The sequence below is a fragment of the Gavialis gangeticus genome, unplaced genomic scaffold (genome assembly GCF_001723915.1).
Source record: "Gavialis gangeticus isolate Ggan-Ray unplaced genomic scaffold, GavGan_comp1, whole genome shotgun sequence".
In the NCBI taxonomy this organism is placed as follows: domain Eukaryota; kingdom Metazoa; phylum Chordata; order Crocodylia; family Gavialidae; genus Gavialis; species Gavialis gangeticus.
Window position 1 is genome coordinate 9,888,605 of NW_017729012.1, and position 26,945 is coordinate 9,915,549.

General features: G+C 51.1%; 1 protein-coding gene across 4 annotated transcripts in view; it reads right to left on the reverse strand.

The window, feature by feature from the left end:
* Positions 1-26,945, reverse strand: part of SPECC1 (sperm antigen with calponin homology and coiled-coil domains 1) — a 153,298-nt gene that overhangs the window by 22,689 nt on the left and 103,664 nt on the right. For all 4 annotated transcript variants that reach the window (XM_019511215.1, XM_019511213.1, XM_019511214.1 and 1 more), the window contains 4 exons: positions 23,925-24,078; positions 23,065-23,167; positions 5,100-5,216; positions 2,564-2,623 (listed from right to left, as the gene is read on the reverse strand). In XM_019511215.1, the coding sequence (XP_019366760.1) occupies positions 2,564-2,623; positions 5,100-5,216; positions 23,065-23,167; positions 23,925-24,078 (434 nt within the window). The remainder of the gene's footprint in view (positions 1-2,563; positions 2,624-5,099; positions 5,217-23,064; positions 23,168-23,924; positions 24,079-26,945) is intronic.

The following is a 26,945-nucleotide window of genomic DNA, read 5'->3' on the forward strand; positions in this document are numbered from 1 at the left end:
TGCATCCACAGATGCATCTCGAGCAGGTCCGGGGAGGTGATCCTCCCCCTCTATGCGGCACTGGTCAGGCCGCAGCTGGAGTACTGCGTCCAGTTCTGGGCGCCGCACTTCAGGAGGGATGTGGACAGCATCGAGAGGGTCCAGAGGAGGCCACTGACATGGTCAGGGGGCAGCAGGGCAGGCCCTGCGAGGAGAGGCGATGGGACCTGAACCTGTTCAGCCTCCACAAGAGAAGGCTGAGGGGGGATCTTGTGGCCTGTTACAAACTAGTCAGAGGGGACCAGCAGGCACTGGGGGAGTCCCTGTTCCCCCGAGCACTAACCAGGAGTGACCAGGAATAACGGTCACAAGCTGGCAGAGGGGAGATTTAGGCTAGACATCAGGAGGCGCGACTTCGCTGTCAGGGCGGCTAGGGTCTGGAACCAACTTCCAAGAGAAGTGGTGCTGGCTCCTACCCTGGGGGGCTTTAAGAGGAGGCTTGACAATCACCTTGCCAGGGTCGTTTGACCCCAGTACTCTTTCCTGCCATGGCAGGGGCTCAGACTCGATGATCTGCTCAGGTCCCTTCCGACCCGGCCAACTATGAAACCACAACAGGCAATCAGGTCGGCCCACGGAGGGGCCTGAGCCTGCCAGGTCAGTCAACCATCGTGGTCAGTCAAGGGCTTCTGGGATCTGCAGCCCTGCTGTTCTCCGTCACGCAGACAGCCGAGGGGTGACTAACCCTGGTGACTGGCTCGAGGGCTGCCAGCCAGGCAGACTGCTCTGGAGTCCTACACCCCCAGGCTTTCCCTGCCCTAGGGAAGCGAGGCCTGCTGTGGGTAAAAACCCGGTTGTGAAACGAGGGAATCTTGCTGTTGCGCAGCATGCCCTCTCGCTCCACAGAGCAAGCTGATTCATCACACGCTTTCTCAGTTAATACAGGGACAAGTTCCCGAGGCCGTGGACTTTCTCTAAAAGGATAAAACCTATGAGCAACCTTGAGGAGCTTGGAGAAAGACAGAAGCAGCAAGTGCAGGCTCCCACCTGGATGCGCTGCTTGCTCACGTGCTCCCCACAACTCCCTGAGCTGCTTTGGGTTGCGTTCGTGTCCTGCCCCAACGTGCATTTAGCCCTTTCTCAGTACCAGGCTTCTAGCTCACACACTTAACCGCTTACCAGGCTAAGTAAAAACTACTAGAGGGCTCATCTCAGGAAGCTCTGCCTGCATGTGTTTCCTTTGGGCTTTTTAACACTTGCCCCCCCTCTGAAACATTGCCTGTAGAGGGGAGCAGGGATGGGGAAAGCTGGGCCTGTGCGGCACGTAGCTAAAGGCAATGCTCTCTCTTTCACTTAGGGGAAACAGCCACTTGGCACTTGCAGCACCTTTTAGTCAATGCAGGGGAGTGGCAAATGGCAAGGAAAGGCAGTGCAGTTTGAAGAGGCAAACCAGTCGAACGCCCTCTCACTTGCTGACATATGCAAGTGCCAACTTGCAATGCCCAGAGCAGCACGGGGCAGCTGGGATGTACTTCAGACAAATGAAGAGCCCAGTTCTTCAAATGCTTCTGAAGACCCTGGTTTTGCACATAGCCCTGCTAAAGGCAGCAGCACCAGGGGTGCGGGACTGCATTCAATGTCGCAGACGCGATGCAGCAGCTGACAGAGAGCGTGAAGGGTCAGATACCGCTTGGGAGGCTTCCCCTCCCTAGGGAAGACCCAAGGGAGAACTGCCACCCTTATTAAGACCATTTATGTGCCTTGTACAACCACTCCCTCACAGCAGAGGTTTGCTAAGCAAAAGCCTCCTTGACCACGGACTGTACTAGGGACATGTTTCAAAGTTTCCCAGTGTTGCTAAAGTGGAGTCGCAGCCTCACCAGAGCTGGCAGCGGCAAGACCTTCAAAGCAGACACGGCTGGCCGATGCAGAAGCCCTTATTCTATTCCCGAGCTACTTCAATTAGAGATGTATCCTGACTTCCAGCCTGCCAAAACTATCCACTGGCCTAGCTGCACTATGCTGTGCAAAGCACTAAATGGATTGCATCCGCTGCCCCGCAAGGAACTCATCCATCTGCAGAGAATGCTCTACCCTCCTCCATTGCCCTTCCTGAGCTCCTGCTCCCTTGGGCAGACAGGTATGTTTCTAGCTCCTTATCACGGCCCCCTAAAGGGTCATTCTCTGCATGTCATTCTCCTTGTGCCTGACCTGCCATCGCACCCGAGGCTTTACCCACAGCATCTTACACCACGAGTTTAAACATTAGCATTTTCCTCCAGGTTGTTAAATCAGCACTGCAGCGGGGTGGAACGTGGGCTGACCGGCAGGGCCACTCGCACAGCGGAGGTCACAGCAGGGACCATCTATACTATAGCAAGAAGCTCTCAATGCCTGGGTGTAATTCAGTCTGAAGCTGAGCATCCATGCCAGCTGGGAACTGCCTGGAAAGCCTGGACTGGCAGCCTGGGCTCATGGCTAAAGTTTCCCTTTAATAACATGTGAACACTTTCAGTGCAGGTCAATGGGCTGCGCTGTACTGGAGGATCAACATCTCTTCCCTGCCCAGAACCTGGGTACTCACCAGACTGGGTTTGATGCCCACACTTTCAGCAGCTTGAAAAGCCAACAGCAGATTTCTCTTCTGTGAAAAGAAAGTGAGAGAGAGACTGTCAGGAGGACGAGCAAAGAGCACTCTGCTCCCAAAGCCTGCCCTGAGGCTGGCTTGATGAATGGGCCCTAATGAAGAAGTGCATCTGCAATGCTAGGCTTGAGATCTTCTACCAAACAACAGTTGAGTTCCAATATTAATGCCACAGGGAAAGGTGAGGCAGGAAGACACAAATGTTATTAGAAATTAGGCCCAGCTGAATTCAGGACGCTCCTGAATTGTGGCAACCTCAGGTGCAATCCCAGATTTTGAGCAGAGCCCTATTCCACATCAAAACATCTCAGGCACAGGGGAGCTGAATTCCTTTACGGCTAATTATCATGGCATGGATTTCTAAGTGCCTGGATTTACTTGGGCTCTCAGGTAAGGATACGGTTTTATAGCAACACCAAACATGTTGCATGTCTCCAAGGAGATTTACTAAAGGCAAGTCACCTAATGAGTGATTTCATTCAGAAAACCATCCCTGCAACATGCAATCCATTGTGTCTCAAGGTCAAATTCTTTGCTTTCATTTCTCTGTTTTTTGCTTGGTGGAAAGTTCAGAGCTGGACTGGAAACCGTAAGTGCTTTGAGCTGCTTCTGATAAGTCAAAGCAAGAACCACTTCCTGAGGTTGGCTTGTAATGCTGGGGTTTTTTTTTGTTTTTTTAAATAAAGCAGAACATGTGCGTGGTGGGGAAGAATTACATTTCTGGCCCAGCTATTTAAGCCAGCCAAAGGACTTTCTGTGGGTTGAGACATGTCCTCCAGCAATGGCCAAAATGAGTAAGTTTCTCGGGTTTTAAGCACCTGCAGCTTTCTTAGCTGTCATTTTTCCGTCTCAGCAGACCCACAAGATCCTCCCACTTTCACAAGTTGCTGCTGCTGTTGTCACATTAACTTTCCTCGCCTCGTCCCGTGTAATGTTTGTAGCTCTCCATCTGCAGCCTGTGGTCTGTGGATCTTACTTGCCAGGCAAAACGCTGCTAACCGTCGCACTCGAGCGGACTGTACTGGGGGCTTCATGCAGGCAATGCCCAGCTGGGCTCTCATCCTGGTTAACGTGCTATTCACCCCTTTCACATCAGGAACCACAACTCTAGCTCTCGGCTTGTGCTGCTCTCCTTTGCCTGCTTGTTGCAGGTAACAGGCCTGCTCTCAGTGGTTCGTGGAACACCATAATGTTACAGGTATACATGGTTTTTCTGACCAAGCTCGAATCTGTATTTAACCACTGAACTTCAACAGCAGCCTGCTTCACAGGGGCGATGCACAGGGAACCCAGACAGAAAAGGGTTAGATTTGCAAGTCGCTTTACACACTTGAGCCTTGGGCCCTTGCTCCTTCCCTTGTGAGAGAGTACCATGCAGTCGTCCTGCCCGGGGCCTCTGCTACCCCGCCTCCCCCCCAAGCATCAAGCTCATCTGCAAACCTAACCACTGCAATGTGCTTCACCCTCCTGAAATATTCTCCCAGCAAAAGTTTTCTTAACCTGCAGTCCAAAGGGCGGGGAAGGTCCTTGGAAAACAGAAGAGCTGGTTATCAGCTGGTTCTGATAAGCTTTGCCCTAAATCCTAACACTGGGGGGCTTCGCCATCACGTGGAGAGCAAGCTTGCTTTTGATAGGAGTTATCTAACATTTCAGAACTCTCCAGCACACGGGACAACTGATATTCTGCCCTCTGCTTGCTCATCAAGGAAAACCTGGGCTCCCTTTACTCACAGCCTATCAGTAGCACATTTGCAGCTGAAGGGTCTGAGACAAATGGTAAGAAAGCGCGCCGTGTGACAGCAATGCATTGAAGCGGCTTAGCTTTTGACAAGCTGTTTTGCAAACAGTCCCAGCGATGGATCTCTGCTCCGCAGTGAGTCAGTGCCATAGCACGCATCACAAGGAGGGGAGCTGGCCCCAAGCAGCAGGCCAGCAACGGGGCAAGAATGCTCGAAATCCCAGCTTGACAATAAACACTCCCTTTCACACTGAGACTGAAACACTGTGGAAAGTCAGGAGGCCCAAAACATGACACTTGGGTTGCAAAAATGCTTGGCCCTGAACGCTGGCACAGAGACATCTGGGTTATCAACAGTAGCCGGAAGGAAACCACCTCCACACATGCATTCTTAGGCTAGGAGGCACGTGGAAGCGTTTGCTAGAACCGCTCTTCCTATGTGCACTTAGCACCGAACAGGCTCAGCTCCTGCTAAGCTGGACCCTAACCTTGTGACTCCCAATCTCTTGGACACCATGCACCCACTCTGTTCCTGCTCCAGGCCTCCTCTTCCTTTCTTCCCCATCAATCTGCTTTGCGCATCTTCAGTTACTTTTGCTTTTATCAGTTTTGTTGCCCATCCCTACAAGTTACGCCTGCAGCAATGCCGGGCTTTTTACACCTGAGCTGGGTGGCCCCAGCACAACGGAAGGCAATCCCCGCCAGCGCGCCTGCTGCCAGGGAGAGAGTACAGCTTACCTTGTCCTGACCATTAAGCTCCTGGTACGGGATGTGCGCTGGCAGATAGGTGTGCAGGAGAGCGCAGAAGGCCAGCCCGTCGCTCCAGCTGCTGCTGAAGTTGGTGATGTCGATGTTCTGTGGGGTGAAACGAGACCCAGTGCTGAATGGCGCTAATGACGGGCACGGAGCACATACTGATTTAGGCTTTGGGCAGACAGGGGGGGGAGAGCCGGGGCATTGCCAGACTCAGCCCAGAAGAAAGGAGGAGTCCAGGTGGCGGGTTTCAGAAGGCTAGGCAGTGTGTGAAAAGCAAACCTAATTCCACAGGCCACCCAAGTCAGGGCAGTGCCTCCCAGACAGCGAGACATGCCCTAGGCAAAATGTAGCATGGCAGGAGCGCTGTCAGGAGGAAGACTTTTATGCACCCTGCATATAATATATGGTGACCTTGGTAACTTTGTTCCAGCAGCCGAGACATAAATTCTCCACTCGCAGTCGGGCACCCTGAAAAACACTTTTTGGTCTTTCATTTCCTCTTGCCTTGCAACAGGGCTGCCTCGCCGGGGTCACCAATGTGCAGAGGGGTGGAGTTGGTATCACTGATACGGGTGACCACATCATATACCAGAGCCCTGCTTTAGTGACAATGTGCAAACTGACTGTTAACACTCAGCTCAGTGCAACAGCCTAGGGGCTGCTGCCCTGCCGAATCGCAGTAGCAACTCCTCTCTAAGCCCCAAATAAACGATGCACGTGGTCACCGAACAGGAACACGCGAACATGGCGTCAAAGCCTGCACTGGCAGCATCCCAGGATCCTCACAGATGTAGCTCATTTACGTGAATGCATGCCTGTATCCTCATAGCCCGTACGTACCCAGCACCTTCCATCGGAGCATCACATCTTGCTTTGCAAAAGCTACAGCATACGGAGCCTAAGGCACAGGCTGTTATGTGGCCTGTCAAAGGTCAGGCAGCAGGACATCTGGTTTCCTGCTACTCTCTCGCCTATTAACCAGCATCAGCATAAAATAAATGCACGGGTGCCTCTGCTAACAGGAATGACCCTTGTAGAGCACACCCCAGTGCAGAAGCTCGGCTACCTGTTACCCCACCCCTCCCATTACGCAGCAGTGGAAGACGTGCCTGCAACTCGACCTCCCAGCTGGTGTTGAAGGCGCCACTATGGAGAAGTCAGTGGCCGCATGCAGCAGCATTCCCGGGCTCACTAATGCTAGCAGAACCACATGGATAGTGCTAAAGTGGGGACATGTTAAGAGACAAATGGTCTAAAGTAGATACAGCTTGAGCCCTGAAGGTCCATTCTTCTTCCCGTTCCTCTGCCCTAAAGGGTGCAATTAGCAGAGCAGATGCTTTTTCTGCTGGGTAGTGTAATCTGAGGGCTTTAAGTGACATGCTGGCATGACCTCATGCCCCAAGACAACCATGTGGGAACTTTCTTGTGCAAACGTGCTTGTTGAGACAGAGTGCGCTGGTGTCCAGGGAGCAAAGGGCTTCTACGGGGCCTCTTCTCTCAAGAAAATCTGGAGTTGAAGACATGCTTGTGGGCTAGCTCCAACCACTGCAACCACGTGACCCTTCTCAGGCTCTTGGTGCCTCCCTACAGCTACGGCAGTCTGCCAGGCACTCTCTCACCTACAGTTTGTGGCCCAAAAATGCTGATTACAGACCAAACAAAAGAGGTCAGCTTCTTGCAGCTGCAGTGATGTGGGGGAGCAGGAAGCCTCAGCTCTGGATGCCAATATGTGTAAGCTGAGCTGCTTGCAGCGTGTTGGCAATGACTACTCCATCACCCTGCAGGTAGGTAGAAAGTTATCTAGACCAGTAGTATCCCAAGGCACCCCTGGGAAAATGCCAGCTCTTTGCTGTTTAAGGGGTGCAGGTTGTAGCCGCGCTGGTCTAAGGTCATAAGCAGACAAGGTTCTTTGGGTAAATCCGATATATTTTACTAGACCAACTCAAATAGTTGGAAAAATTCTTCTTAGCAAGCTTTCTGACACAAACACCCTTCGTCATGTTTTCACTTGTTTTTTGACTATGGAAAAGTCAAAAAACTCAAAAAGAGTTCTTTGACTTTTCCTGCAAAAAACTCAGAAAGAGCACAACAGGTCAGAATGGCTTCAACACTGGGGATTCCTATCGGAAATCTCTGGGTTTACTTTCTGAATCATGCTTGCCCACGTCACTGCGCTACTATTGAGTGGTACTCCACGGCACCCTTGAAAACATCTCAAGGCACCCTGACTGAGGATCGCTGCATTAGGTTCTTCCAGCGATGCTCTACAGAGCCTCAACACAAAAACTTGATGCCACTTTCTTTAGTAGCTGTATTGCATGTACTACTAACATTTACAGAGAGACAAGGATCCTAAGAGCAGCATATCCCCAGTGTGCCCCACTGACACAGACAGGAGGGTTTTAGTGTGTACTCTTCACTGTAGTATCCTTGCAGTCAGTCCATCCAGTTCAAGTGCTGGATTCACAGATTCACGGACGTTAGGCTGAAAGAGACCTCAGAGATCATCGGGTCCAGCGCCAGGAAAGACTGCTGGGGTCAGATGACCCCAGCGACAGCTGACCAGAACTCCGTGATCCATACAAACATTTAATAAAATAGGATTTTGGCTGAAAAACGCAGTATCTTGCAATTTAACCCCCCCCCCCCTTAATATTCTTCTTCAGAAGACTGCTCCTGATTGGCTGAAACAAATGCAGATCTGCTGTCTAATCACTCAGCATGCAGGTCACCTGTCGCACAAGGAATCGCCAACTGAGATGCTAGGACTACAGAGCTTGGGGCTGAACGCGGTCACGAGACCACTGTCCCCTGCTATGAAAATAAGTGTCTTGGCGTAGCCTGAGCCTCAAAGCAGCAGCAGGAGACCATTATCCAGTGATCATGTTCTATCCTCAGACTCCAAGCCTTAATGAAGAGCAATTTAATTGCATTAAGGGGTCGGACAAGATTGGATTACCCTACTTCCCTGCAGCTTTCAGAGAAACAAGTTCCAGTATTAATCAATTTACAGTTGCCCAAGGAAAGATTCACTGCTTCAGTCCTCGAAGCCTGTCTGCTTACCTGCGCTAGCAGTTACCATGTTCTTGTTTTCATTTTACAGAAATGGCTCGGGCTGAGCATGGAGATTGCGATTTCATCTCCTAACGGCCACAGAAGTGAAAATGAACAAAGTCTGACATTTCTCAGCATTTGCTTTTTCCCCACTTGCTAGCAGTAGACCTGGGCAGCGGGGCAACCTGCTTGGATGCTCTTCTACCAACAACTGTTCAGCCTCAGCCAACAGTGCGATTACAGTCTCTTAGGGAAATGGTGCAGCCTCATTTCTCGAGAAGTTTAAAATCAGTCTGGGCCACGCAGTAGGAAGCACCCTGCAGAAAATAACTGGCTGAGGGACACACTAGATGCAATGACAGGTATTTTCCACCTCTTCATTTTTATGATGATGCTCCGAGGATCAAGTTTGGGCCTGTCTTGTTAAGTGCTGTTATCTTCCGAGGATGGCAGAACTCCTCTGTTAATGGGGGATGGTATATCTGAATAAAAGCTGAGCAAAAGCCAGCCAGAGAGGGAACTGCTGTCACTTTGAAATCAAACAGGTTGAAATATTCCCAATTCCTGAACCTGCTTTAGACGCTGCTGGGAGAAATACCAGCTACAATGCAGCAGTGGGGTGGAGTTCTGCTCTCCATACATTCAGGAGCTCAGTCTCCTGCCCTGGAGAAGTAGGAAGCCCCATACCCCGAGACCTCAACCATCACATCCAAGCCTCCACTTGCAGCAAGACGAAAAGGGGATGTGGGGCTCGCAGCTTTGTGAACAAGTGGAGAGGAATGATAAGACTTCGCCTTCTGGAAGGGGAAATGAAAAGAAGCCCCCAGGAGAGACACATGCAGCGCTCTGACTCATCCAGTCGCTTTGATGTTTCCGACATTAGAAACAGCTGTGCGGTGGGTGGGGCGGGAAAAGCTGCTCAGCTGGGAGCTGGCGGGGAAGCAAATGTTTCCCCTCAAAGCACAATGCACGGCCTGACACTCCTCCATGCGCAGCAGAAGGATCTGGGAGGGTCCCTCCTTGCCCCTGACCCTGCTTCCAAGAGATGTTCAGGACCAGGGAGACCATGAGAGCAGGACAGACCAGCTGAACTGCAAACAGCAGCCTCAACCTTGTGCCGGGGAAGGCTGGAAGGACATCAGGGAGTCTGAAGTGGCAAAGTCCCCTCCATCCCACCCCGTGCAATGCTTTAGTGCTCAAGCCAAGTGACGGGACGGAGAGGAGAATCCTCTTTTTAACCCTCTTTTCCAATTCTGCAGGAGTCTTCAGATGGGCTGTCCACTAGTCTGCCTCAGGAGACGCATGCAAGAGATGAAACATCGCCAGCCTGCAATAATTCACCATCCTGTGCCCCACTGATCCCTTTTACCTAGGTTGGTAGATTCAGTTATGCTTAACCCTTCCCCAGATGGCAACACGTAGAAGACAGAAACCCCAAAGCCCAAAAGGCACCTCAAAATTCCCCTCGTGTCTCCAACCGACCCCTCCAGCACAGGTATGCAACCTAAACCCTTGCATCCACACCTCGGAAACAGCCAGCAGCCTGCGCTGACAACAACTACATGAGGGCAGCTGCTAGAAAGTGTCTGGGGCTTCATCAGCCACCTGGGAGAAATGGGTGAGGGGAAATAAAGGCCAGCCTGAACTGCTGTCTCAAGGCCAAGCCCAGCATAAGTCCTTTCAACTCAAGGGTCCCACGCACACATGACCACCCAGTTGCTCTCTTCCAGCCTCCTGAGCACCACAAGCTGCTGTTTTTCTCTGAACGAACTCTTATTTCACACACGGCACAACCTGCTCTCCGGTGTCGTGCTAGGTTCCCTATTAAACTCCGTTTCGGGTGACGTTTGCGAGCGGCGAGCTCCTCTTTATTCTTTCCTCCGCTGCCGTCAGACAAGTGCGGGATTCAGGGAACGGGCACCTTGGAAACTACTTTGCTTCTGTTGATTCCTTTGGCAGTGAAATGATCCCAGCCTCCTGCCACACCTCCCTGCTCCTCCACCCTCGAGCCACGGCATGAGCGCAAGGGCAGGGGAGAAGCATTTCACTCGGATCGAAACGCAGAACAGCCTGACTCAGTCTGGGGAAAACGCGTCCCCCCCGGGGTCATGCCACAGCCCAAAGACGCTTGTGGGGTAGTGGTCCTGCTCCAAACAAATTCTTTCAGAAACAAAATAGGTTTCACTTGCGCGACATTGTTAGCCATGTTTGTCTGAAGTCAAGTAGAAGACGGGGGAGATTTGCACCCTATACACATTCCTCCCAAGTGATTTAGGCTCGGTATAGGAGGCACTTGCAGCACAACCCAGATGCAAAATGGATGGAAGGAGCGAACACATCGCCAACCCAACCAGATGGTCTCTCACATTTAGGTCCTTTTTCATCTGAGGTCCCCGTGGCACGACCCAGACCCCACCTGCTGATGAACGCCATCCTGGTGGGCACAGAGGGAAAGCAGCGTGAATTTCTTTCAACTGAAAAACAAACTCTCATTTTACCACTGGGGAAAAGTAATGACCTGCTCAGATTTCAACGTCTGCCTCTGACTCCAGGCCTCGAATGCAAAACAACGGTAAAAATCAGATGCTGCAGACTGCTCCTTAGCCTGCAGAAGTTATACTGCTACCACAAACCGCTCTGTGCAGGCAGGTGGCAGGCAGTGCTCTTCGCAAGAGTTCAGAGGCATCATTCTCACTGCAAAACAGGATTATAACTGACAGGCACATCCCCCGCGAACGCTCTTTCCCTTCCTCTCGCTGTACAAAACTCCTCGCTGCCACCCAAGCCAGTGGTTTGAAAGGCTGCACTGGGAAGGTGCCAAGGTGGCTACTCACCAAGGCTCAGTCTCAGACAGAATATAAACTAAGACACACTGCGCAGATTTAGCTAAAGTAAATACGGAGAATAAACCTAAGGGAGTTATCTTTCGTTTTTAATAGCATCTCACCAGCAATGCATGCTGGAGCCCTGCCTTCCTTATCAGCCGACAGAGAAGCCACATCTGCATCGATCAAAAACGTGGAAGCCTTTCAGGTAGTTATATTTAGAAGCGAACGTCTGGAAAATCCCCCTCCCTTTCACAGAGTTTCACCGGGGAACTTCAAACTTCCTCTTGTAAAATTTGGGTGAGATGCTTTGAAAGGCAACCCCAGAGATCATTTCAGCCAGGTCCACGTTAACAATGGCTCCACGAAACTGCAAATCTAATTGGGTTTGATTAGCTCATAATGGGAGGGGGATACATTAGCAGCCTCCAGCTGCAGAGGCTGCATCCAGAGAGCTGTGCAGGCTCTGAACTTCTGTTAGACAAACTCCTAAATATTCCTTGAGAAACAGGAAGAGCCGAAAAGGGCTCCTTCTGCTCGTTTTATGGTGACCCCTTCTTCTCAGCGCACAAAACACTCCAGTCTGGCATGTCTCATCAGGGATTTGAAATGCCTGAGCAACTGGATGTCATCCACTGGGAATATGAATCAGTTAAGAGCGTGGTCGCATCCAGTCAACACCAACAAGACAGAAGAGTGTCTGCAATTAAGAGCTGCCAGATTTCTCCAGAATTACGTAGTGCAGCAGCATGACTTACAGGCAGCTTCACACAACTGTGGTCGGGGAGGCTACGATGGTTTGCATATCAGATCTCCCAGAAGCTGCTACCATTAAACTGTATTGCTGTTGCTAAGTTGTTCTGGGTTTCTGCGTTTAATCCGAGTCGTGGGGTATTGTGTTGCATTCAAGAAAAGGAACTTCACCTTAAATGCGACACACAATACCCCGCATCTCGGATTAAATGCAGAAACCCAGAATAACTTGAGCAGCAGCAATACTGCACCATAGAAATTAAATGGCCAGCTAAGGCTGGGCAGAAGCCAAAAGACCTTCAGCCCTTTGGCATCCTCCAGGCTTAAACACCTTCAGCAGGAACCAACCCAAAGCAGCCAATTAAACCAAAATGACTAAGCACACTGCAGCCCCTGTGGCAACTGTTTGGGGCCTACTTTGCGAGTCCACGTGCTGTGCTCGTGCCCCCACCACCTCGCTTTCTAATTCCCCTGCCAGGCACTTTAGAGAGATGCATTACTGCTGCTAATACTTGCAGGTCACAATATACCTCGCACAGTGCAGGTATCAATGGGTGGGGACCACCTGATTTAAGCCCAGTGGGATGACAATGGCTCAGCCCGGGTTATGGAAAGATGACCATACTGCTTTCCTGGCTACGAAGAAGCCTCAGCTCCACCGCTGCCCACTTGCACTGCTTCTCATTCCTCATTTAAGCGAGAAACAAAGGGCGCTAGATTCGAGCCCAGGGCTGTGTCCAAGGTCTTCAGCCAAGTCGCCCTGATGCTCCGGAGACAAAGAAAACAGAGGAGTGCTGGCACAACACAGTTTCATAGTTTCATAGTTTCTAGGGTTGGAAGGGACCTGAGCAGATCATCTAGTCCGACCCCCTGCCATGGCAGGAAAGAGCACTGGGGTCAAAACGACCCCAGCAAGGTGTTCATCTAACCTCTTCTTAAAAACCCCCAGGGTAGGAGCCAGCACCACTTCTCTTGGAAGCTGGTTCCAGATCCTAGCCGCCCTGACCGTGAAGTCGCGCCTCCTGATGTCTAACGTAAATCTACCCTCTGCCAGCTTGTGACCGTTATTCCTGGTCACTCCTGGCGGTGCTCAGGGGAACAGGGACTCCCCCAATGCCTGCTGATCCCCCCTAACCAGTTTGTAACAGGCCACTAGATCCCCCCTCAGCCTTCTCTTGTGGAGGCTCAACAGGTTCAGGTCCTGTAGTCTCTCCTCATAGGGCCTGCCCTGCAGTCCCCTGATCATGCGAGTGGCCTCCTCTGGACCCTCTCGATGCTGTCCACATCCCTCTTGAAGTGCGGCGCCCAGAACTGGACGCAGTACTCCAACTGCAGCCTGACCAGTGCCGCATAGAGGGGGAGGATCACCTCCCTGGACCTGCTGGAGATGCATCTGTGGATGCATGACAAGGTACGGTTGGCCTTCCTGACTGCGTCCCCACACTGCCGACTCATGTTCATCTTGGCATCAATGATGACTCCAGGGTCCTTTTCCGCCTCCGTGCTGACAAGAGGGGAGTTCCCTAACCCGTAGGTATGGTGCCGGTTGTTCCTCCCCAGGTGCATCACGTTGCACTTGTCTGTGTTGAAACCCATCCTATTCTTATCCGCCCACCCTTGTAACCTGTCCAGGTCCGACTGTAGCCTGCAGGGGCACATCCAAGCTGTGGCTCAGTCCCCCTAACACGTGCGTTCCCCGTTTTAAATTCACACTTGAGGTCCCATCCAGCAGTTACTGATGCTCCACACAATCCTACGGTTTATGCAGATGCCTTGTTCCGGTCTTTCGCTGTATCCCCCCACCCCTTGAACCAGGAAAAGAGAGGTGATGTTACGTGCGCTGAGAGCTCTTCCCTGCATAAAGGTACGGGCCCACACGTCAAGCTGGTGTAAGTACGTGCAGCTCCCACAAGCATCTCTGGGTCAGTTCAGGGGCGAGGTAATAGGGACTGCAGCTGTACGTGGGGTGTGAGTGGTGATGTCATGCAACACACACCCATCTGGCGTTCACGGGGCGTGCTAGACAGACGTACGGAGGGGAGAAGGGGTCAGGTCGGAGGCCTGGGAACCACTACAGAGGGGTAAGATTAAGCAACTGTCTGGGGAGTTTCTGTTCCAGCTACGTTCCTCCCCTCTGGCCGCACTCACCTGCTGAAAGCTAACCCACTGCCAGACGCGTAATTAATTCTTCCATCCATTTTCTGACCAGCTCACGCATTACACATGAGTTACGCCACTGCTGAATGGGGACTGCTTTTCTGCCAAAATGAAAAAAAAAAGCAGCAGCCTGGGCTGTGTTCCCGTGGCTGTAATAGTGAGACCACATCAGCAGCTGCAGGGACCACACAGATATTAGGGGAGAGGGGGCAGGCGGAAACTAGCTCTCCCCTGTGGCTCGCAGTGACACACCTACTGCCTGCCTGTATCCCTGATCAGCCTCCTGACTTGCTCCCGCAATTACCTATAATGTAAGGGACATAACGTGCCTACCCTTGAAGTCCCAGGCAGCAGAGCCTGGAGACAGGGCTGCAGCAGCAGATGCCAGGTCAAGGGCACACGCGGAAGGGCTCGCCGTGCAGGATCAGGCACTGGAGCTCTTCCAGCCAGGGACCAGCGGATTCAGTGTTTTCACCGATTGTCACCGCTTCCAGGCAACGCGAGGAAAGTGTCCTGGACTCTGGGATGGCTAGAATGTAAATGCGATTTTAAAAAGTAGCCAGCAGGACAGAAAGCAGTGGAGGGGGGAGCAGTCTGAGTGCCTGTTTGGTCCTGCCGACTAAAAGGCTTGTATTTGTTTACAGGATAAAGCCCCTTGTGTGAAAGGAGGAGAAATCTGGCTGGGGACTGTACCGGACAAGCACATCTCCATGTGGGCGTTGCTGTGAGGACGGCTCGCATCGGTTGGCGGCCTGATTATTCCCGAAGGGCCACGTTTTCCCTGCCGCACTTACAAAGTCAAATGTTTCTAAAGCAGCTGCCTGCCCCTGCTCTGCAGCTGGAGACTCGGAGGTGTCTCACATGAGAAGTCAGATGGACGCGTTGCTGGAGGGGGATTGCTTTCCCTGGAGAAGGAAGAGCTTTGGGAAGGAAGTGAATGCAGAAGGAAAAATACAGGGCGTGCAATTCTAAAATCTTAAACGAACAACGAATTTGCCTTTGCGTCAGAGGCTCTCCAAGCACTTCCCAAACAGCACTGACTCACACTGCTCCCCTGTAAGTGGCTTGGTAGTATCTCTATTTTCACAACTACTTTCAGAACTGGGGAAACTGAGGCAGAGACATCAAGCAACATAAGCAAGGCCACAGAGAGGGCCTGTGGCAAAAGCTAGGGGTAAAATCCAGATCTTCTCATTCCTGGGGCTCGGTTAATCCTCGGATGGCCAGTCCTCTCCGCGAGTGTCAGCGGGGCTCTGAACGATGGTTCCTTACAACTGGAGTTTATGTTCTGCGTGGAAAGGAAAAGCCTGTCTGAGGTTAGCAGCCTTTTCCAGGAGTTGAAAACTTTGTTACTGGAGCCAGGGAGGCAGAACAAGAACCAAAGGGTTTTATCTGCTCCTCAGGCAGCAATGTCACAAACGATGGCCATAAATAAATAGTTATGCTGGTACAAAAAAACCCCAAAACAGGTAAAAATATATCCCTCTCCCTAAACAGACACACTAGGACAGCCCTTGGCACCGGTACCCATGAAGCTAATTCCCCTTTTTTGGATGGAAAGTGCTATACCACCAACAAGGTCCTTTGTAGTCAGCAGAAGAAGATGCTGGTAGAGTTAAAAAAGTGGAACTCTAATCTGCAGACAAATCTCTTTTAGAAAGAGAGGGTTTTTATTTAATTAGCAACCTCTCAAGAGGCATTGATCTCTAGTTCCAGGCACCAGACAGAGGGTGCGGCAGGAGAACGTGCCTCTCTCGCTTCCTAGCGCAGCGATTCAATCTTAAGTTCTCTGTGCGGAAGGTGGGCAGATGGGCGACAGCAAAATCTGCATCGTTTTTGTTCCACAATATCTTTCGCCCCATTCACATTAGCTGGGATGTGTTTGATTTGCTGGCGAGCTTTCGAGTGCAGATCACAGAGCTGTGGAAGTCCAGCCTTCCCAAAGGGCTCATAAACCACTGGCGACAGGCAACAGGGTTCACTTCTTTTTTTACTACTGTTTTGTCACTGCAAAGGCACGTTCTAAAATGCACCCAGCTGCCTCGCACACCCATCTCCACGTACCGCGACCGAGCTGCAGAACGCTTCTGCTTAATGCGCTCCAACGATCAATTGTGTGGAGAGCCAGGGATGCAGCTGACAATGTTACGATACAGAAACTAATACCAGGCTGAGGTTTATCAGGCCCTATTGACGCATAAAGATGGAAGTAAAAGTGGTGAATACAGCCAACATACCACCCCAAGCAGTCCAGGCTGGAGTTGTCTGAGGATCCAAAGCACCGTGGGGGCTTGCTGGGGATGGGACGCAGCTTTGCTGCGATTTGCATGGCCGTCACGGACGGTTCTCAGAGCTTTACTACTACGGTCTGTTATGACAGCGCTGACCTGGGTGCTCTGGTGAACAAATCCCACGCTATGCACAGAACAGGAGCAGGATGGCCCGTGCGTTTCAGCCTTGGTTGATTCAGTTTGGCTGGTCCTCCTGATGTGGGGTTTTCTAGTAGGTCTTTGCCCACTGCCAGATAGTCTGAGACAACTTAAGGATAACGTATCAAGACAAGATGCTTAGTGTGGACTGGAAAAATGTTCAGAATGATGTGACCCAGCAAAAGGGCTGCTGTTACGTTACCCACAATGAAGACACAGAAAGGGGAACTAGACCTCCTGCTTCCAGACACAGGCCGCTGGCTTCCTGGGACTGAGGAAGGCACTTCCAGCTTGGGCGTGTTAGCGCACACTAGCCCATTATGCAGGTGTTGGTCTGGATGTAAAGTATCTGGCCACTGGACCAGGGCATAGCGGGCCAGGCAGCCTGTCTGCCATTCCCATTCTAATTGTCCTGGTAGGCTGCCACCTCGTCTCAGACACAATAGGCCAGGACTGGATTCAAACGGGCTACCGAAGAGTAGAAGGCAGCATGTAGCCCACTGCCAAAGCTCCGGGTCAACAAGTCCCTGGTCGTAATTTCTTGACAAACAGCAAATACTGCCAGAGTCCCAAGCTCAGCCTTATCACAGTCAGCTTTTGCATCCTTATTGCACTTAGACTATATCTTCTGATCCTGAATTACTGGCTTAATGCATGTCCAGAAAGACCAGCGGTGTAGCTCTGGCAGGCAGAGCACTCAGCAGATACACTTCTTGCTTTGGAGCAGAAAATGGAAGGCAATCTGTTTCAAATTTCTCTCTCTACGCTGGAGTAGCCTGATGGGAGGCTTGAGGGTTGTGCTTACAGTTCCTGGGCATGAAAGTCTCCACGGTCCATCTTCACAGCAATACAGGCATCCTATTTCTAGCAGCAACATGTTTTGGAAGGGGTGATGGGTTCCTCCCCGATGTATTTCACCTCCCACCTTCCCAAGGCAGGCCCCAAGATTACCGGTCGCTATCGCAAGGCAGCCTCAAGAGACGTGTCCGAACTTCGAGACAAAAGTGCTGGGAAAGCCGTGGGCATGTGGCTTTTTGTACTCCATTCATTTAGATTAAACAGTGGAAATCAATGCAGCATTTGAGATGACTGTCCTATACATAGTTCCGACAGCTCCTAATTGCACTTTCTAAAAATTGCAGTGTTTATGACTCACTCCACAGTCAAATGAGCCCATAAAGCACAGAAGGAAGACAACTGTTGTGTGCCAGCTTTGCTCATGGTTGCAATTATGGTGACCACCAAGAACCTGGGCTACATGCAATCTATGGCTGACCTAAAAATGATCTGCTGGTCTGGCCCGATGCAAGCTCACAACAGCTGTTCTTTGCTGGCAGCTCCTGTGCACGGTGCTGGACCTGACCGGCGGGGCAGAGCTCATGCTGAAGCCAACATGTAAAAGTACCTGGGACTCCAATCAACCCCCCAGACCGAAGCCAGTACTGCTGGGGATCACTGATCTTGCTGGAGGCCAGTCACCGGTGCCACGTATATGGAGAGATCTGCGGTCCAACGGTAGATGTGATGCAATGGCCTGAGTCTGCAGGTGGGAAACTCCCATCTGACCTGAGTTTAAGACCTTCGGTGTCGGTAGCTCTAACTGCTGTCTTCCTGGGCCTGGTGCCCAGCCACTAGCCCTCCACTCGGGCAGAAATGTCAAAGAGAAGTCCCTATTCAAAGATGCCGGCTCTTCAAAAATAGTTCTTACCTTAGCAAGGAGGCCACAAAGAGCTTTGGGGGATAGGCTCAAAAACGATCATCCAGGTTCACTGGGTGGAAAGGATTCAGCTTCACATGTCTTTCCCTGCCCCCCACCCCCATCCTAGAGGGCAGCAGTTTAGCACCTGGGGGTGGGAGGGAAACAAAACACAGAAATGAATAGCTATTATAAGCCATCAGTTTTCATTAACTTGGTGCTGGGTGCACTGTTACTATGCAGAGCAAGTCAGTGGTGAGACTCGAGCACTCTCAGCGAGGGAGGGCGTGCACGGCAGAAGCTATATATCCTCATATTTAATGGCCTGGGGATAAGTGCCTCTCGATGTTCTGCATTCTCACAATACGACTGGCTGGTAATAGGTTTAATTTGGAGAGGTTTGGCCCCTTGACAGATGTTTTCCACAGAGAGTAAACAGAACTGGAGCACTTAAATAACACCACAGTCACTAATGAGATGATTATGGAAGGTGATAATTCAACAAAACGGACTCTCGGCAGCTTCCGAGAGCAAAGACTCAGGGGAACGGGACTTATTACTCCACAACTGGCACCCACATTTCTCTTCACGCTGTTGCTACAATGCACAACCCTTTTAGGCAGACGAAAAACAACAGACAACAGAAAAACAATCCGTATTTTGACAGAAGTGGCTTCCTCTGGGCAGTCCTTTGTGTTCGACAGGCTCTGGGTCAAACAAGAGCTGCTCAGGTGCCCGCATGGCAGGTGTCTCAGAAAAACCACACACAGGTTCAGGACAGACAGTACGGCCAGCGCTTTATGATCTTCCTCCAGCACAGCCACATTCCAGGTGTTTGCAAAGCTAACGGTTAAATCAAGCCCTCCAAACCACTAATCGTTTCTGCTGCTCCTCTCTCACCTCCTTCCAATTTCTCCTCCTCCCTGTCTGGGGAGCTTTCCTTCTCGGGAAGGCACTCAAATCAAAGCGGGAGGAATAGTCCCATTGTAGTCAACACATGAAAAAGCTGGCCCCTCATTCCCTGGTCCCCACTCACTAATCCAGTCTTCACTGGGGGATCTGTGCCCTGGGTGGGAGCACTCCTGGCTGTCCCATGAGTACCAGTTACTCTAATCCCATTTGCTCAAGCAGTTTGAACGTCCCGTAGTTTAGCGGGATGGACCCCCACCCCTAGAAAATCCAGAATTGTCTGACAGCCCTATATTTGACTTTAACAGACACCATGCTCCAGTACTGAAAGCTGGCCCAGTCAGATGGTAGGCCCCTTCTTTACTTTCCTTGGTAGCCAATGGATGGATAGGGTTTGAACCGGGTTTCATTCAAGAACAGTTATGTCTTGCGGTCTGGGATCTCCCATCAGGGGAAATGCAATACCAGTCACTGACAGAGCAGATTGGGGCCTGAGTTTTCTGCACGGGAGCTCTGCCGTCATCTCTCAGGACCATGGCAAGCGAGGCAGGAGGGAGGATGGCATCCATCATACTTGGGGATCACAAAGGCATCCTGTGAAGCTTAATATCAGCCCAGGCCCAGCAAGCCGGGGCTCAGGGGCAGACAAGCTCCAAGTGCCCCTGTGAAAACACGATCCTCAGTACAGCAGGGATGAGGCCTGCTGCAGAAGAGACAAGGGAAGATCACGGGAAACCGGCATGCTCCCTCCCTTCTGCTGGCCTGCTCTGAGACCTCTCCCTTTAGGCAGCGAAGCCCTCTCTGACTTCCTCCCACTCCCAAATCCTCAGGCCTCCCCTGTTGCCCCCACGGCTTACAAGTAGCCTGGCTGCCCTTGCAAACACCTTCCTCTGACAACTCGTTTGCTTCAGAGAGGACAGTGACAGGAAGGGGCCCAACAAGAGGCCCAGACCAGAGGCCCAAAGTGACATAAAGCTTCCTTTGAATTTCTACTTGGGCAGTCAGGTCAGTAGCAGCATCGCTCCAGTAGCCATAAATAAAGCAAAGACTTTCGCTACCCGTTAAACCACAAATATTTTTTCCTCCAGAGACTAATTCCTAAAGGAAAAAACAACAAACAGACTCTGGCTGTCCTGCACGTTCCATGGGTGGCCTGATATCCGCCGCATCTTTCAGCCCCACCACCTGGGTTCAGGAGAGCAAACCAGGACTTGCCCCTGTGTTCTCCTGTAGCGTGGGAGCACGCAGCTCTCTCCTACCTGCAGGTGCTGACCTGCTTTGTGCATGGACAAAGGCGCTCTAGCTTCCAAAAGCACCAGCATCGTTCCAAAATAACAGCGACGAGAGTAAATTAGGGAAAGGAATGTACAGGCCGACTATCGGAGACAGCTTTTAACACTGGGCTCTGACTAGGAAGAATTCTCCCGTGAGAAAGTTGAAGCCCATCACATGCAGCGCCTGAAAACAGGCCATGACCACCCTAAAGGGAAGAAATCTGCATCGGGAGACGGGCCTGCTGATCCAATGCAGACTTTCTACGCCCAGTTTCTATTTGGCGTTTTCTGATGGCTGAATGGAAAAGACAAACTTCAAGCTCAAGAGGCTTCTGGAAGCTGAAGAAGAATTAAATCCCCGGCCCTGCGCAGAACTTTCAGCCATCCAGGAGGGCACCGGGGGTTATTGGTTGAAACACAATGTCAGGAACCTGCAAGACCTGATTTCTAACCCTGCCACTCTTGAGCCAGCTTCTGTATCACTTCACTCACCTCAGGCCCAGTTTGGTCTTCTGTAAAACGACAGCTTGCCTAGCGACATCCAAAGGCTGCTTGAGGAGGAAAGAGTGAATGCAGGCAGCAAAGTGAACGTGCCAGTGCTACTGTGAGACTAAAAACGAGTCCAAATCAGTTTGTATAAAGAGGAAAAGCAACAGTCTGTCTCCTTCCAAAGTGCTGCCCCCTGCACCTGGAGCCCCAGAAGGGGCTGGCTGCATAGAGAAAACATGGCATTGCTTGCTTGAACAGATCTGCTTTGTGTCGATGAGCTTCGCTCTATAGCTGGGCGCACGTGTGAGATGCCCTTTTGTCTCATGCCCTGAGTAACAACAATACGTTATTAAGAAAGAAAAATCTCAGTGCTGCACAGGGCATTTCCCATGCAGCTTTCAAACCACCACTTGTTTGCTTCCACACACCTTGGCACTGCCCGAAAACCCTGTGAGAAGCAGGCCCTAAGACATACCTTAGTGCGTGAATCAAACAAGTCAGGCCCAACAGAGACACCAGGCAGGAACATACCAGAGTTATAGTGGTTACCAGGTCGACTCTTGCTTTGCACAAAGCTTTGACAACATGTTTGGCTTCTGCAACATGGGACCATGGAAACAACAAAGGTGATTAAGAACCAGGTGCTCACTACGTAATTCTATAATGCTGAAACCAAGTGCTGGGCTGGACACAGAGATCCTGGGAATAACAACACTGTACTGGCCTGGAAATGAATCACTTGGGTAGAGGGCACATACTTGCCTTTCATTTCCACTCCAAGTGCCCATTTGGCTTTGCATACAATGCCAGTTGCCCTGAAGAGCAGACTGCAGGCAGAGCAAGGTCACATCTCCTACCTGGGACAGCTAAACTCCCACCTCAACGCAGGCATCACATCCTGCCACCTCTTTTTGCACTGGCAAATGCAAAAAGAACATGCTGATGAAAAACATGACATGACACGAATGAGAATGTGCTACAATCTTTACAGACAGACTGTAAAACATCCAGAAGCGGAATCGCTCCTCAGCTACACAGGTACTCAGGGTTACTAAAAACTTTCTGTAGTGCCTTTCATCCCACAGTGAGTCAAACTGCACACACACTGAGATGCAGCATCCAATAAGGGCAGCAAACGCTGCGCGCAACATCCCGCACCGCACAGGAAGAGGGGTAGTTCTGAGCAGGCCACGGGAGAAAACTGCTACTTGTATGCTGCCCAATGTCATGCTGCAGGCAGGCTTCAGTCAGCGAGGTCTCACGCAAAAGACCCTCACAAAATAAATTACAAAGTAAATTAATTCAGCTGCATCAGTAAGATGATACACACTGATGCCTTTCTTCAGCAGTGGGGTGACTGATGGACCTGAACCAGTGCGATTACACCGGGGACTCGCGTGCTCAGAACCTCGGTCAGTCCATCAGAGATTTCTTTTCACGCTGTCCCTTTTATATCCTGCTCTATAAAACCTGAGCACTAGCAATGCTCTGCGCAGTCAATGCAGAAGTTAAGTTTCATTGCACTGGGCAGTTTATACTACTCTGCACAATACTTCGAGAGACAGACAACCCTTTGGGATTCATTCGGTTATTAGCCTCCTCTCCAGCTCCTGAGAAACAACTAATCTTCAGAATCCAGCTTTTGCATTTTTGCTTCTTCACGTTTGTTTGAGACAATGACAGGACTGCGGCTAAAAACCCCAATCGTGGCATGATACAGCAACACTACCTCTCCAAGTTACCATGATTTTGATGACTCAATCAGCTGGGGCCATCAGTGAAATAAGACCACACGCTGAAAGGTTTTTTTGGTTTCAGGGACTAGCACATGGAGTGACATCTCCCGAGAGCCTAGAAAGGAGACTCCTGGAAAGACGTTAAGAAGGCATTTGAGACAACCTTGGAGTTACTACTCTGATACACTGAACTGCCGAATGAAGCAGACATTTGATGGCACGTAAAACGAAGGCAATTTTATCCAAATGTTACACTGGGGACAGAAATGTTATAGACCACTGGTTTTCCACCTTTTTTTCATTTGCAGGCCCCTTTGGAAATTTTGAATAGAAGTGCAGACCCCTTTGAGTTGTAAGTGTGGGTATTCGCATACCTTTGATTGATCACAGTCATCTGTCACGGACCTCTTAGACATAGTCTGTAGACCCCCAAGGGTCTGCGGACCACAGGTTGAAAACCTCTGTATTTACAGATCTGAAGACAAGGAGGGTGAAAAGTGCCCAGGGACCAGTGTGAGCTGCAGACTGGGATATCGGCATGTCTTTGATATGACGGCAGCTCGCAGAAAACCGTGGAGTGTGCAAACCACATCCTGGGGAAAAACCAACCCTTGTGTCCCCTTACCGGGTAGCCCTCTGTCTTCTTCTGGCACCACTTCAGCAGAGCATTCCTCTTGGAGCCGCCATATTCTCGGGCCAGGGCTGCTAACGGGTCCTTTCTCTCCACGCTAATCAAAAGGGGACAAAAGTAGCAAATATGTTAAGTCCCTCCTTCCTTTGGCTGTATGCGTTATGTGCCCATGATAAAAGAGCTGCACCAGGTCCTCTCGTGGGAACCAAGATGTCCTAAGTCAGACACATCCTCGAGTTGCATTTAGATGGGACACAATTAGGTTGGGACCTCTGGAGAGAAAGCCCTGAAGCAAAGTCTGCGTCACACGCCCATCTGGGGAGCGCTCTGTACAATGCCAGCATGTTCATATGGGACTGACTGACTCTTGTACCACTGCTTCCACCAGCCTTCACCCCTTCAGACACTGGCAAATTTTCAAGGAGCATCTGAAAAGGCGCCTGTAAAACTAGGGCTTTTGAGCAAAGCACTGAAGGAAGCTCCCTAATGATTCTGGGGCAGTGAACTCATCTCCAGCCATGTCCATGCAGAATAAATTCCTGACTAAACTTAAGACGATCTGCACACCTTTTTCTTCACTGGTGCTAGCAACAATGGGAGCTGTGCTGCAGCCAGGGCAGGGAGCAGAGGACAGAGGCTTCTGTACAGTAGTGGCCATTCTGGTAAGAAATTCGGAGGCTTGGGGAAGTCTGCTCCGCTGGCCACGTAGAACAAGCCCATCTGAATGGGAGGGCATTAGCTAGCATGCCTAGCAGGAAGAGCCTGGGAACCACTGGCTTCAACACTCATTTTGCTGCCAACTGGCTGGGGGCTCCTGCCAACATGTTGCTTTTCCCAGCCCTGTGAACCGGTACCTGAGTTTGCTCTGGGGCTTCAGGACGCTGGGGGTGGAAGTCAGCATTCTGCTGTTGAAGGCCATGGAGGGGGGCTTGCTCAGGGACTCCAGGGAGGGACTCTTGCGGAGGTAATGGTCAGGCTTCAGATCTTCGCTTCTCCCTTTCAGAAGGTCTGTGGGAACAGAACAAGCTGTCAGGCCCCGGCTTGAGGAATTTGATTAATCGCTGCCTGCCAGACAACACGTAATCTAGAGCCTGTTGCTTTGATTCTAAACAAATGGACGTGGTTGTTCGCTAAGCACACACGGGGTTAGGAAACCTTGAGCAGCCAGAGGTGACGGTAACAAGCAGCGTCTTTGATGATTCCACTGGCGCGAGCTGGCCGGCTTCCTGCGATTGATGTTCCTGCTGGGGGATGGGGGCTTCAGGTGAATACAGGGAAATACCAATATCTACAATCCAAAAGGTTCGGAAGTTGACGCTTAGGCATCTTCACCGGACAGCTGGACGGGCCAACCCTTTCAGACATCTGGTGAAGAGCCTTTCACCTTTTGGCTGCCGATTCAAATCCAGCTGGCAGTGGAAGTGAAAAACATCCAATTCCTTGTGCTCAGCTGGAAACGAGTTTGGCAAGTCTCAGCCCAGGTCCTAGGAGGTATCAGAAGGGCTAATGTCACCGCAGTTACCACTAGCAGGGCTCCCAGGGGATGGTCTCTGCAGGACCACTCAAATTAAGTCATGGAGACCAAGCCCCTCTAGATGCAAATCCAAGGTGGTTTGGCAGCAGCATAGGGAAAGCTTGCACAAGGTAACCGGCTTGTCTCTTTCAGGCAAACCAAGAATCAAACTTTCAAGGACTGGCAAGCCTTTCCCTATCATCTGCAGTAAATCCAGATGCCTTAAACCAAGTGCTAGAGCTCCGCTGAAGCCAGGACATTTAACTGCTTCTTCTCTTTTACCCTCCACACACATTAAATACCTGCACATTAACTGGATGCTTCCATTCCTTTTCACCTCCACTTCAACAAGAGCTGAAACAAAGTCACAGGGTCCACTGGGTGCCCAGGGAGCAAATTAGGGGATGCTACTGTGTTGTGCCATCACGCCTAGAAGTTGCACCTCCGGATGACAGGTCCTCAAGGAAGAGACACACTGCCAAAGCTAGCCATTAAATCCAGCTCCCCATGACCTTCTCCAGAGAACTGCTTGCAGTTTTTGCTTGGGGGCAGCCCATCTGCAAGGGCTGTACTGAGAGAGCGGAAAAGACCTTACACTTTCTTACTGAAAGCGGGAGTTAATAAAGCAGGTGATTAATCTTAGCTCTATGGAAGTCTCAAAACTCCTATTACTCTATCCAAGCTCGTGTGCAACGCTAGCCAAACAGCAAATAGTCCGCAGAGCCTAATCGTTTGTTGTTACAGTAAACAGTTCCCTTGATAACCATCTGTCAGGGCAGGAGAGTCCTGGATCATTATTGACTATTTACTCAACCACTGCAGCCACTAGTGGTCTCCTGCTCTTTGCAATCAAAGCGTTTATGCCTTCAATTAAGGTAATGGTTCTTGTACACAGAAGAAAGGGTAAAGCTGTTCCATTCAAGGCTTGTTTACATGGGAAACAGATAGCCGGGCAGGAGCAGAACAGTTAAGTGGAATAATTATTCCAGACTAGAGTCGCCTTTTTTCTGCAACAGCATCCACGCAGAGTTAGGCTGGCTCTTCCGCTAGGTCTCTGGTGGTCAGTTTTACTGTCTCAACTATCCCTAAGTGCCCGCCTTGGGGAAAAAAGAATAGGGATAGAAGTCAGATGGAAGAGGTGCATCTGGAAACCGGCACCAAGGGTTTTTGAACAAAGGCCCCAGATTCACCCCACCACCTCCATGACCTCCCATCAGCTTCTGCCTGTCCTTCTGCCCCAGTCAGCAGGGCTGGGGGTCACTCGCACGTCTGCCTGGAAGCTAAACACCATCCTTTTCTCTTTAGCTTCCAGCCAGATGGCTCTGACACGCTCTGGCTGGGGACCCCGGGACACATCAACAAAGTGGACAGGTCCTGAGCGTTACCAAGCAATACCAACCCTGGTGTTTAAATAAGGTCTGAAGAAAGAAAGGAGTGTTGAGAGCTAATGTTGGGGCTTCCCCTCCTCCGCCCAGACAGGGCAGCCTCCCAGCTAGGTACCAAGCACTCGTTGGCACAACAAGCTATGAGAATGGTGGCAGGGCACATGCATGGCCGGCCCGTCAGTCGGTGGTGGATATAATGCTTACAGCCCCACTCAGATATAGTGACAGCAACCCCACGGACATGCCACTGACAGCCTGGTCGAAACTCGCGGGTGCTGGGTTTTGTCCCAGGCTCCACGCTGTTACGGAAGAAACACTGCTGTCTGCCTGTGCCGACCGTTATTCTGGGAAGCAAAATCAGCTGAGGGCAACACCCATCGGGGGTGACGTACCGATGTTTCTGGGCAAGCAGCATGCGGCACAGCGTAGAAAGCTGGTTTCACATGCTGTAGCTAACAGAGAACCACGGGAAAACCACCCACCTCCCAATTCCATCCCACACGTATGGTTTCTATGGGGAGTATTTTTCCCTTCAGTTCTGCAAGGGGCTTCATCCTGTTCCAGGGCTGTTTTAGTTTCTTTGATGCTCCCCACACACCCCAACTAGAACTAGAGGTATCCCCAGGGGGAGAAGGAGAAATACCCCATCAGCTGCTTGGCCGGCCTCTCTCCCACGCTGATGGCCGCAGGCAGTCCTGCACCAACCGCAGGGAGCAGGCTGCGCTCAGCAGGATTCACAGCAGTGGGCACATCAGCAAACATACTTGGAAGGGAAGAAACAGAAGTGGGGAGAGCCCCTCTGGCATCACGAGGAGAGGGACTCACTGGTTTCACCCCTCCTGCGAATACCGATGGGAAGGGGAAGGTGTCAGTCCACACAGAGTCTGGCTCCAGAAACCCTGTCCTTGGCAGGGCTGGATCCCCCAGCTCTTATTTAAATCTGGGCCCTTTCCCTCCAGTTCCCCATTGGGGATCAC